This window comes from Pithys albifrons, chromosome Z, assembly GCF_047495875.1.
Source record: "Pithys albifrons albifrons isolate INPA30051 chromosome Z, PitAlb_v1, whole genome shotgun sequence".
Lineage (NCBI taxonomy): Eukaryota > Metazoa > Chordata > Aves > Passeriformes > Thamnophilidae > Pithys > Pithys albifrons.
This window is the reverse complement of record NC_092497.1, coordinates 36,581,684-36,594,692: the sequence shown is the minus strand read 5'-3', so window position 1 is coordinate 36,594,692 and position 13,009 is coordinate 36,581,684. Positions and strand designations below refer to the sequence as shown.

The 13,009-nt window shown below is 41.2% G+C and overlaps 1 protein-coding gene across 1 annotated transcript in view; it reads left to right on the top strand.

Moving 5' to 3' along the window:
• The first annotated feature begins 324 nt into the window (after nucleotides 1-324).
• DTWD2 (DTW domain containing 2) overlaps nucleotides 325-13,009 on the top strand; it is an 83,088-nt gene continuing 70,403 nt past the window's right edge. Inside the window, exon 1 of the mRNA XM_071580339.1 lies at nucleotides 325-480. Within this exon, the coding sequence (XP_071436440.1) occupies nucleotides 365-480 (116 nt within the window). The 5' untranslated portion in view covers nucleotides 325-364. The remainder of the gene's footprint in view (nucleotides 481-13,009) is intronic.

Here is a 13,009-nt window from a genome sequence, read left to right as displayed (position 1 = left end):
CCCCATCTCCGATCCCTGATCCCGGTGGCCCATCTTGGTGCCCAATTTCTGATGCCGGTGCCCGATCCCCGTTCCCTGTGCCCGATCCCCGAGCCTGATCCCCGAACCCGGTGCCCGATTCCCAGTCCCCGATCCCTGTGCCCGATCCCCGATCCCGGTGCCCGATCCCGACCAGGCCCCGGCGCGCGCCAACAGCGCCCCCTGCCGGCGGCGCGTCGTGCGCGGGTCCCGTCGGAGCCTCCCCATTGGACAGGGCTCCGCGCGCCCCCATTGGACAGGCCCTGGGCACTGGCGGTGCCGCCTTCCCTCCGTGTGCGCGGGGGGCGCGCGGCCCTGGCGCCCCCTGGCGGGGCGGCGCGCGGCCATGGCGGGAAGCGGTGGGCCGGGCCCGGGCCCGGGGGAGGACGCGGAGGGCGCGGAGGGGCTGTGGCAGCTGCCGGTGGAGCGCTGCGAGAGGCGGCCCGAGTGCGGGCGCTGCAGGTGACGCGGGCGCAGCGGGGCAGCGGAGCAGCAGCGAGGCCGGCGGGCGGCGCTGAGGCCGCGGGGCGGGCGCGAGTCGGGGCGCATAGGGGCCGGAGCCGTAGCCGCCCCCGGGGACACCCGCACGGAGCGGGTCGGGATCGGAGCCGGCGGAGTGTCGGGCTACTCTGTCCGCCCTGTCTGCCCTGCAGGGCGTGTGACATCGCACAGCCACAGAAGGGGCCGGGCTGGGGGCACCACACGGGGGTGAGCTGGGCCAGCCGCCCTGCTGCGACAGGGTCATCCCAGAGCACGTGGCACGGGACTGTGTCCAGATGGTCCTTGGATATCCCCGGTGAGGGAGAATCCACAACTTCCGTAATCTGTTCCAATGCACAGTAAAAAAGTTCTTTCTAATGTTCAGGTGGCGCTTCCTCTGTATCGGTTTCTGCTGGTTGCCTCTCGTCCTGAAGGGATCATGTGCTGATGCTGGCATGTAACAATAACATGACGTGAAGTAATTTTGTTATGGAGGGAATCCCCGAGCGTGGCAGGGAATACCTAGAGGCTCAGCAGAGAGAGGACTACACCTCTTCTCTGTACGCACACATCTGAACAGTAGAAGGTGAGGTGTCGCCCCAGTGCCAGCCAGTGAGGTGCGTGAGACTCCTGTGTGTCTGGGCAGTTCTTGGTGCTCTGTCTAAAGAAAATGAGCAACTAGCCTTATCTAACGATTTTAGCAGCTAATTTTGAAATCCATTCAAGCACAAGAAAATGGAGAGGTTAACACAACTTGTGAGCACAGGTATCTTTTTAAAGCAGGCAGTGACTTCCGGTCTTAAAACCTCACAAACTGATGTTATGTTTGTGTATATACATCTTTTTAGTAGAGTGAGTGGCAGGATGTTGGATGTTCCTGAGCTGAAATGCTTGTGCATAACTGCCAAAGAAAACATTACCAGCACCTATACTGATTTCATCTGTTTGTGTTCACTGGTGAAACAAGTAGATAGGCACATAATTTTGCTAACAATGTAGTTGTAGTGTCTTTCAAGTGTTAGAGTTCAGAAGTTTATTTTTGGTGAGGTTCCCGTATATAAGTTGTCATAAAATATACATACAATACAAGTCATAACATTTGTAAGTGGTCACTGTTGAAAAAAGTAGTCATAGACAGTAGTTGAAGCCCAAAGATGAAACTCAGCCACTCCCAGGAGACTTGCTTTTTGCTGCTCTCTTTTTCTGCAGTGCCTTTTAGCTCAGAGAACTTCTTGAAGTAAATGTGGTTGCCTCAGAAGACACAGTTTTGGTTTTTTTCCTGTGTGCATTTCTCCTTGAACCCATGTAAGGTTCTTGTACCAGCAACATCTGGCTGTCAGGAGGACTACCTCATGCCTACAAGCCCCAGGGATGAGGAATTATCTTTTGGTTTATTCTGGTTGTGACTTCTACCTTCCTCTTCTCCATGTCCTATAGAAGGTGTGAGCGAGCCAGCCAGAGATTTATGCCTTGGATTATGTGTTTCTGTTTATAGGACTCTTCCTCATGCTGTGGCTGCTTGGTTTCCTAGTAACCTTTTCATAAGGGACTTCTGGAAGTCTTGGAAATGAAAAACAGAATTTCCTTTAGTAGAAGCCATGCCAAGTCTTCTCCAATTTTGTAAGGATCTACTGACCATATTTTTAATTGTAGTTTCTGCTCATATTAACAGTTTTATTTGTTGAAGCTTTTAAGTTGTTTCCTTCTTGTCATTTCTCATCCCGACATGCCAAGGAACTGCTGACTGAGAGTTAACCCACTGTCAAACAGTGGGTTTGTTAAACAGCTTACTGAGCTGTTTAACTTTTGAGCTCTTTTAAAATACCAGTAAGGTACTGCTTGTTGCTGTTGGGTTTTTTGTCATCGTGTTTCACAGCTTCTACTCTAGGTCCTTCAATTTTGGGCCAATTCTACGGAAACCTACAGAAATGGTTTCCAGAATAGACATCTCTGTTTTCTTTCATAGCAAACCTGATGAAAGGTACTTACTCAGCTCCTCATTACGATATAGTATTAAAACATCAGCTTCTTTAAGAGCTATGAATGAATGACACATGCTATGAAGAGCGTGGGTACAAAGAGCACAGACATTGAAAGAAATGTAGAGGCAGAGAAACCAAGAAGGATAATAAGACTACAGAGCTGCTTACTTTTTTTTTTTTTAAACTAAAGTTTCGATGGGGTAACTGTGCAAGAATAAATTGTATCCTCAGTGTATTTTTGCAGTGTATCCTCTCCAACCTCTTCCACAGGAATGTATCTAAATTATGCTTTGCAATGAGCATGACCTTCTGTGGCATTACTGGAGTAGAAGTGCTGAGTAGAGTAAGGCTGTGACTTTGGGTATGTCAAGGGAAGAAATATTACCCTGTACATTGTCATGTTGGCTGGGACCAGGTATGTTTAATTGATTCACTTGATTTTCTGAACTCTAGATTTTTACTGTAAAACACCTTAATGAATATGTTTCATTAGTCCTGATGGTCTGAATTCACCACAAAAGCAGGGAAGAATGGTTCTCTTTATGATTATTCCTCATAGGAACTGACTTCAAGGTCTGACTGTTTTTTAAAATATGGCTAAACAGCTGATTGACAGTCAGTCAAGATATGAGATAGAAATGTGGGAGTACAGTAGATAAGTTTTCATTTTGGATAATGTGAGTAACTTGAGTGTCCTGATGGAACAGAATGTTTTTAAGTATTACATTTTTGAGACTTTCTGTTGCCAGTGGTGGTTGTGGAGAAAATACTATAATTTGCAATAGCTTTTGGTGGAGATTTTACATTTTGAAGGTGTTTGTATGTGTAAGTGCTGGTTTAAAAAAATGTAAAATGTAAGTGTAAAATGACACTGTTCATAATTGGTATTTGAAATGGCAAGCAGCTGATGCAAGTGAATTATGTGTGGTTTGACTTCATGCTGTTTTATCCTTGAGGCTACAGTTTAATACATACTCTGCCAAAACCAAAAGGTCAGTGGCAATAAACTTTTTATTGTTAACTTCTTAAGACTTTCATAGTGGATTTAAGTGTTCTACTTGCTTTCAGAAATTAAAGCCCTGCACTGAAACATTTAAATATGAGAATAAGCTTAATACAGAATTTCCAAGTTGCTGCTAGCTTGAAAACCAAAATGAGGCAGGCCCACAACTGAAGTCATGTAGGACAATTTGATTTTGTGGTGTGACACTGAGAGTAATATAAAATTTCAAAATTGTGTCACTCTGTGGGTCAGATTTCACTGCTCTCTATATATGGTATACAGTTAAGGAAAATGCCTTTTGGTAGTACAAGAACCATAAATCCACAATGACTTCTTGCCAAAGATCTTGACTGTGCATATATGGAATTTTATTGCAGTAGGAGAACTTCTGAGAAATGTTCTCAGGAGAAATTAAGATTTTTAAACTGTGACTGTCACTTATGATCTCAGGGGTTTCCTAGGTCTCTTGTAGGCCATCACAAAGCCCCACTGGATACAGTTCTTCTTTGCAGGACTGAGTTAGGTGGTACAGTTAAGATAACAAAAATTGGTGTTTTCTCATGTTCTCCTGTATTTGTATTTCAAGAGGAGGGAAAGAGAAGGAATAACATAAATACTTTAATAGAAATGCTCCCTTTTCCTCTATCTAAAATACTACAGATACTCTACTGAATCCGACTGCTGTGTGAGGGCTCTCAGTAGCATTGATAAATCATTAATACATGAGATGACACAGTGCTGCTTCCTAATTTGAGAAAAAATGTAATGTTCTTACATAAGTGTCATGTATGTGTTGATTCTGTTAAATCATATAAAGGCTGAGTCTGAAGCAATGTGGGCTTTTGTCAGCACAGTAAATAAATGCGGTTGCTTTATAGCACACTGGTATGGTATTTAGGTGCAAACATGAGTTTAAAAGTTGACTCAGATATCAGAGAAAGTGAAATAAGCGTGCATTAAGTCTTCTAGCAATGCCTCTTGTGAGAAAATAGCTTCATATTGTCTAATTTCCTTTATGTTCTTAGGAATTTTAGGCATTTATTTTCACTGCTATACATTTATTGCACTTTTTCACTCTTTCAAAGTATTTTAATCAATACTTGAGTGAAGTATTCATTTTTCATCAATGCTTTAATAAATACTTAAATAAGTATTGATTTTTAATCAAACTTTTGTAACTGAAACTAAATTTCCTCATGGTTCCTTGACTTATTACAGGTGACTTATATGTCTGTAGATATTTTTCTAAAAGGTTTCATGCATTTCCTATTCTGTTTGTATTGAAAAAAGGAAAAAAAATGCATATGGTTATGGGACAGCCATCAGATGAGTGAGTTTTATTATTCCATGTTCTTAAGTGGTGTATCAAAAGCAATTTTTAAAAAATGTGATTAGCACTTTTAAAGACTCCTAAATCAGAGCAATATTTTTTTCTGAATTTACTAATTTCCAGTATGGTTACATGCATATAGTGAGTTTACAACTGTATATGAGAACCTACATGTCAAAGTTACGTGGATAAATAAGGTGATTCTGCACAGTTTAGAAGGAGCTAAACTTGTGCATCACTGGCAGACAGAAAGGATAGGGTGGGTTAGATGAAGCAAAAATGAGATCCATTCACATCTTGAATTTGGCAGCAATTAAACCTAAGGTTATGTCAGTAATTAGTTTCCTTCATGGAGAAAGGTGGGCTCACTGTGTGGCTGGAAGGAATATTGCAGGATTTCTGGAGGGAGTGGCTATCTCGTAATTTGGTATTTAGTGTGTGTATTTAGAGCACTACTGTGAAGCAGAGTAAGTATCATCAAGTCCATGGGCATCTCAATTATTTGTGATTAGTGAAGAAGAGATGATGTGATGCTAGTAATACAGCTCTTTCTCCAAATGGTGGTGAAAGGAAAAGTGCTTCCATCTCGTACCTCACAGTCATGTTATTCCAGTTTATGTGTTTTCTCTTGCTGTGTGAAGAGGAATAGGCGTTATGTCCTTCCCATCAGGACATAATTGTCAATGACCACCCTCACAGTCTGACATACTCAGCTGTGACTGATGGAGACTCTACAACCACTCTATGAACCTCTTCCAGTGTTTGGCCAGTAAAAAAGTGTTTTCCTGTGTTTAGATGGAGTTAGATATTTCACTTGTACATGTTGACTCTTGCCCTGATAGCATGTGTTGTTGAGAAGAGTCTGGGTCCTTTAGCTTTGTTCCCTTCCATCAGCCATTTTTACACAGGGACAAGATCCTCCTGAGCCTTCTCTTTTGCAGCCCAAAGAGTCTGGGGTAGTTTTGGCTTTACGCCTCAGGCCTAAATTTAGCAGACCCAAAGGATATGACATAGATCAAAAGGGACAAGGATCACCTGACTTAAGCAACCAAAGAGGCATTTCATTTCATCTGACATTATCAAGAAGCATCAACAGGTATAAAAAGAGAGAGGGGAGGATACCCTTTCTCTCTGTGGTGGGCAGTTGGCATTTTGCCAGCTCAACTTAACAAAGAGTCTCAGCTCACAGCCTCTCCTTGTACAAGAAGTGCTCTGGTCCCTTAGTCCTCTTTGACTGCATGCTGGACATACTCAAGTTTGTCTTCTGGGAAGCCCAGGTTTGGACACAGCCCTCCAGTCATGGCCATAGTAGTGCTAAGTACAGAGGAAGGATCACCTGCCTTGACCTCCAGGCAGTGTTATTAAGTGCAGCCCACCTTTGTGGGGTGACCACCTTTGTGTCAAAAGCAAGAACACTTTGCTGGCTCATAATTAACTGTCATATGCCAGTTCTGTCCCTACAGAGCTGTTTTCCAGCCAGCCTTTTGGTTCCAAAGGGTGTATTGGTACCTGCAGTTGTTCTTCCTCACAGGCAGGACTTTACATTTGTCTTCATTGAAATTTCATGAAGTTCCTTCCAGCCCATTTCTCCATTTCTCCTGTCTGTCCTGCCAGAGGCCAGTATTCCCTGATAAGGTTCTTGTGGATGTTTCACATGGGAAAAGATTGAAAGTTTAGTAGCAGTTTAACAGCAGTGTACTGAAATTGCAACAGAGTCACAATATAGCAGTTGCAATCTGCAGAGAGTATTGGATCGTGATAGAAATGTGATTGCTGGTGTCTATATGCTAGCTATCAATGTGTATTGTGAGTTATGAGAAGGAGTGCATGGGTTGAATCCAGCTCAAGCCTATTGCTCTTTTCAGAACTCATTTGGCATTTGTTCAGCTTTTTTACTGTGCTGAGACACAGAAATGCTTTCTCCATGTTGCTCTAGCTGGGTCAGGGAGATTATAGGGGAGAAATCTCTCTTAGAGGAGACCATTTGCACAAACAGTTGACGCATGGAGCATCTTATCTAAAGGAAAGGTCCCACTTCAGTCCCCTTTGTGTTGAAATAAGTTCAGCTTCCTTTGTGATAGCAGTTGTGACTTCCTACATTGCTTCCATAACCTTCTTTTTGTGAAGGGTTCATTTATCATCAGTCAGAACTTGGATGGCAGCACAGCCATGTACTCTTCGCTGTCTGCTGTGCTCCTGCCAAGGGTGCACTCTGTCACAGCATCCAGGTCAGTAAGGAAGATGTTAAACAGTGTCTGTTCCTGGAATGCTCCACTAGCAACTTACCTCCAGCTGGACTTTGTCCCACTGGTCATGCCCTCAGCACCTGGCTGTTGATCCAGTTCTCCTCACTGCCAGTTTATCCAAGTGGTACTTGTTCTGCTTATCTTAGTAGGGTGTTATGGGAGGCTGAGACACTGTCAGAAGGATTGAATGACATGCACTGCTGCCCCTCACCCACCAAGGCAGTAACCTCACTGTAGTGGGCCATCAGGTTGGTCAAGTGTGACTTCCCCCTTGTAGATCCATTTGACTACTCTCAGTACCCTTTTTGCTTCCATGTGTTTGGAAGTGGTTTCCCTGAGGGTTTTCATTATTACTTTTCCAGGGACTGATGTGAGGCTGACTGCCCTGTTGTTTTCTGGCTCTTCTTGCAGATAGGAGTGACATTTGCTTTGTTTCAGACTTCATTAACCTCTCTTATTACCTGGAGATAATCAAAATTGGCCTCACAAATAGCATCTACCAACTCCCCTAACATGCATGAATGCTGCAAGAGGGATGAGGTTGAGCCCATCAACAATGGTGATAGCTTTGTAAGTAGCACAACTCCAGTCTGAGGGTAGAGGGAAGAGGGGAGTGCCTAGAAGGGAAAGACAGGGAAGAAGAATTATGTTTTTTAAAAGGTTTGTCTTCAGCTGTTGCTGTTAATATCAAACTAGGTAAATATTTATGTGTCTTGCAGTATAGCTGAAGGAATCTGAAATTATTTATCTCATAACAGATTTTTGGCCAATGGAACTGAATGTTATTTCTCATAACTTTTTAGTTTATTACTTTTCAAAAAAACCGGTGCATTTGCAATTCTATTGTAACCTTGTGTAAACCCAGTAATTGCATGCATGGGTTTTCCAGAGTGTCATCCTGACCTGGGGACAGAATTCCTGTAACTGGAATGAGTTTATGTAAAAGCTAATTTCCACACAGATTAACCTGATACAGTTTTTTTCACCTGTAGGTTGTATTTCTTTAAAAAATAACTAGAAGTATTTGACAAAGACTTTTCATCTTCTTACTGTGTATGTAAAATAAGCATTTATTCCTGACATTGCATGATTTTCGTATAAATAAGTTAATACCTAAGAGTAAAGCTGTAAATACATTTCCATTTTCATTAGCGTAGGTGTATAGGCAGCTGAGAAGGTAAGAGAGAGCTTTGTGTAGAGCAGGTGTCTGACTCTCCTCTGGGGCTTTGTTATAGCAAATGTGAACAGTGAGAGGGGCTCTGTTGCCATGACCGTATTCTTTTTGATACTTGCTTTATGCATTCTTAGCCAGCTTGGGGAAGTGTGTGTTCACATAGAGAGATCTGAAGTATTCATTTAGAAGGTGAGTTAAGTTCTTAAGCAAGAAGGTGCTGGTGGCCTGCCTGCCCCCAGGTTTGGAGTTGGTTGTACATCGCTGGCTAGCAGAGAATCCAGCCACAAGACCACAGAACAAATTACGGTTTATAGTTTTGAGTTTGAACACATTAAGAGAAAAACATTCCTGAGTAATTTTACAGGATGATAATGCAGAATTCTTGAACATGAAATGCTTATTTTTGCAGCAGCAAAATGTTATTTTACAAACTGTGGAAGTTTATTTCAGCATTAGGTGGTTATGTAACTTTTCCTGCCACAAGAAGTAACAATGTTTATGCAGTAATATGTCAGATCTCCTGAAGTGTGAAAAGCAAAGTACACAATCTGAAAATTTCTTCCATTCAAGAGTTACTTTTTTCCCTTTGTAGACCCTTATATGTGTTTTAAGTTTATAATTTATTTTCAACAGAAGATTCTCATGGGGCTTTGAGAAATGTTGAGTGTCTTGCAATTGTATTCTAAGATGCAGAATTTACCAACAGATTAAGCTGTAACTTGTTTGAAATTGGTGAACAAGATAGAGGTAATCAGTATCACATTTTAAGAAGAGAAGATAAAGGTAAGTAGAAAACTTGCCAAGCATTAGTTTTGAAATTTGGTGCCTTTTATAATCTTAACATGCTTTTCTTAATGCTGCTCTACATGACTGTTGATTGTGCATTGAATTCTGTGTCCTCTCTTGGTTAGAATTATAAGTACCAAGCTACACATCATTCAGTTTTGGTCTACATGTGGAAGTTATTGCATACACAGTTGTTTCTCATGCTGCTCTTTCTTTGTCCTGTGTTAGCAGTAATGAGAGGTGCCAGAAGTGTTGGTGAATTAAACATTTTGTGAGTTCAATGTTACTTATTTCTGCTGGGCTAAATTTCAAAGGCATTTATTAATTTCTTATTATATAGTGTTCAGATTAATGAGTAGAGACCTTTTTAGGTGATTTATTTTGTGCCTTAGCTGCTTTGTTTAGCATACATTTTGATCTGGCTTTAAAAAAAGGAAAAAGAATATGACTGGCCATATAGTTTTGACTAAGGACAATTATATGATAACAGGAGCACAACCAGAGACAAGAACTGCAGCAGAGAATAATTGTGTTAATTAAAGCTACTCCAGTACCTTTGATTGTCTTCTTTTCTGTAATTATACCAAGTGCAGCTTTACCTTGGAGGTGGTAGTGTATTTTAAGGGAAGCTGAAGAGGTCTGAGCACTGATCAAGCATTCTCAATCTAATCATAAAGAATACTAAAAATACCAATTGTTCCTTTACAAGAATTGCTGTTGATTTTTATAAACATAACACAAAGGAAAAACCTCAAAACCTCAAGAAAAGAACTTTACTTTTCATTCTGTGGGTGTTACAAATTTAGACAAAGCTGAAAACTGTTATCAATATGCCCAAATAAGTGTTGGTTCAAGTGCAGCAAATCCTGTTATTTTTTGTGTATTTTTTGAGGCTAGCATCTGATACTGGCATAGGTGAATTTCAACTGCAGTGGTATTTCCTTTCGAGAAGGGCCAAGTCTGATATATCTTAGAATTGTTTATGATGTAAAAGTACTGCAGAGCTTGTGTGAATATTCTGTGACTAATGTGGTCTTACTTCAGTTAGATTCTTTTCAGTTACACTGGCTTTTTTTCTTATTCTTTTGTATTTCTCTCAAAAAAATAAAAAGCAACAAAACCCCCAAGTTTTCCTGTCACTTCAGGTGCACCACTCAAGCCTCCTTCCCTTCTTGAAACTGAATGTCTAGAACTTCTTATGTTTATTTATTTTTGTTTTCTTTTTTTTCTGATTAACCTGAGAATTAATTACTGGTGTCATCTGGCTGTTTCCACCTGTTTTTTTGGTTGCCTTTCACTTAGGAATTTTAGTTTTTTTCCTTTGCTATTTCAGCTGTTGAAAGTGGTTGCTGGGGTTTTCTCTCTTCCTTTTAGTGACTGTATTTCATTCCACCATCTGATCTCCCATCCAGACTTATCCTTTGCAATGCTGCACCTGTGTGTCACTTTCTTATGTTTTAAAAGTCAAATAGTGTTCTGAGCACAGGATGCAGTTTTCATTTGGCACTTTTATAGTGATGCCGTGAATGACCCTTCCCCCCAAAAACAGGACTTCAAGCCACGTTAGTGTAGGGTAAGATAAAAAGTAAAGGTCCTTTAATAACACAGGGCCTACAGCCCACAGGAATAAAAGATGACATGCCTGTGCCTCAGTTCTTGTTTCCATGGCTTTTATAATAAGATCCCTCCAATCATTGCTTTACACATTTCTCAGTCCAGCCCCGGTCCCACCCCTGGACCAACCCCTGGAATTGCGTCTGGGGTCGTCAAGACCCTCTGTCTTCATCAACTCTTCTTCCTCAGGCACACAAAGGTCTCTTGGAGTTCATCGAGTTCTGGCTTTTGGGTCACTCTGACCTATGTTTATGTTTCATTCTGTAGGCCTTCTGATATCCTTCAGCTCTTTACCTTGGAAAGGAGTCTAAACAAGATTAATTAACTAAAGGAATTTGAGCTCCCTGTTCTGGGACAGGGGTAGTGATAGAAAGGCATTAAACTTAAACTGTTAGAAATATTAACCCTCTAAAAATCTACAACTACTGTGTTCCTAAAATCTACAAAATGTGAAAATCAGAACAAAAACTCCTTTGGCATCAATAGCTTTACCGGAGTCGTACTTTTCCTTTGCAAGCTCCACTGAAATGTTTTTCTTCAAAGTCTGTAATGCTTTTTCCTTGGAGTAAATAATCCAATTTCAGACTCCTGGATATGTCAGCCTTGTATTTGCCTGTGTTGTTACTGAAAGCATCTCCTTTGGCTTCCAAGATACAGTCCTCAGCTTTTTTTTTTTTTTTTTTTTTTTTGTAGGAAAGAAGGATTCTCAAAAAAGGGTGATCTGGATGTTCTTATGGTTTGTTTATGTGTATGGAACAACAGTTGTGGTCCACTTCAGTTTTATAATGTATGGAGCATGATTTTTCTGATAGTTCTGAAATGAATATTGCACTTAAACAATTTGGGAATAAGCAGGCCCTTTAATTTTTTTCCTCAGTGTTTATTAGGATTTGATTCAGAAACTTTAGAAACTCTCTTTGTTAGTGTTTATAAATTGATTTTGAGCCTGTAAAATCATTGGAGTTTGAATGTGTTTTGCTATCTTTTAACAGAAGTGCTTGCTAATTGTACCCTCTAATAAGGAATTTCTTAATTAAAATACCGAATGTGCTGATTTTTTTGAGAGCTATATTACATTTTCCATGGACATCTAAGTTCTTTTAAAAACCCTAATGTGTGAAAAAGCAGGCAGCTAATTCAGTGTATTAAATTGATTTTAAATGCCTTTTAGAATGTGTTATCTGCAAGTAGATGAAAAGAAAACCCATAATCTACAAGAAGCCTACTTATATGTATAGTCGCTTCATGCCTTACAAAACTAAAGCAGGGATCCGGGTGAATATGCACTTGTTTTAAACTGAAGTAGTTGTAAAGAGATCTAGGCACCAAAGTGTCTTAGAGCTTCAGTCTTTAGAACTGGCTTAGTGATATTTTTGATGTTTATAATGGTACAGGGGACATAATCTGTCAAACGCTGTTTAATTAATTATCCTTTAATATAATTCTGTAATGAGCCACTGCTTTGGTTTTGTATTCTGTTCATGTTTGCAAGGGAAGATTATGTAACTGTTCGGAGAGGGACTGGGAAGAAATTTAATAAGAGCACTATCAGAGGACTAATATGAAGTTATGTACCACTAAAACAAGTGGACATGGGGCACAGAAGGAATGCCCACCTTTTTGACAGACTTGTTAATGGATTTAACAAATCTAATCATGATGATGTGTTTTGGAGTAGGAATGGTTACGTTTGTCAGAATGGATAAAATTGCTAAGGGATTATTGCACAGTTTTCTGCAATATCCTGGTAGTCAAGCTGTGAAGATACAGACTAGATGAATGGGTCTATAAAACTGACAGAATGCTGCCTGAGCTGTTGACCTCAAAACAGTTCAAAGCAGAAGAGCTTCTCTTGGGAGTTTTTGCTGCACAGAAAGTAGTTGAAAATGCTCCTAGTAGTGCCCAGGTTTGAGGGGTGGAAGACTTGCACAGCCAGCAGGTGACAATCAGGTGGACGGAGCAGCTGCTGAACCGCTACAGGTTAGAGCTGCCCTTCAGAGAGACACTGACAGCTGTCTAGTCGTGAGGAACCTCAGGAAATTCAGCGCATTCAAGGCTCTGTGCCCAGGGCTGAAGGAGCTCAGGCAACACTTTCAGTGAGGGAACCACTCTGCAGGAAAGGCGGACTGAGGGGGGTCCAGCAGCATCCCCTCACGGGAGAACAGGTTCAGTGTATCCTGTCTGTTTCAACGAGAGTGTAGCTGTGTTCCAGTTTCCAAAAAACATATCCCGCTTCCTGAGAGTGGATAAATGCTAGAGCTTGTCACCTGGTGAGACTGTACTCATGCAAGGCTTAGATCAGGTTGCTCAAGGCCTTTGAAATTGTTCCTGCCTTGAGTCTGAAGCTGTCCAATTCTGAATTATTTTGTGAGTCTG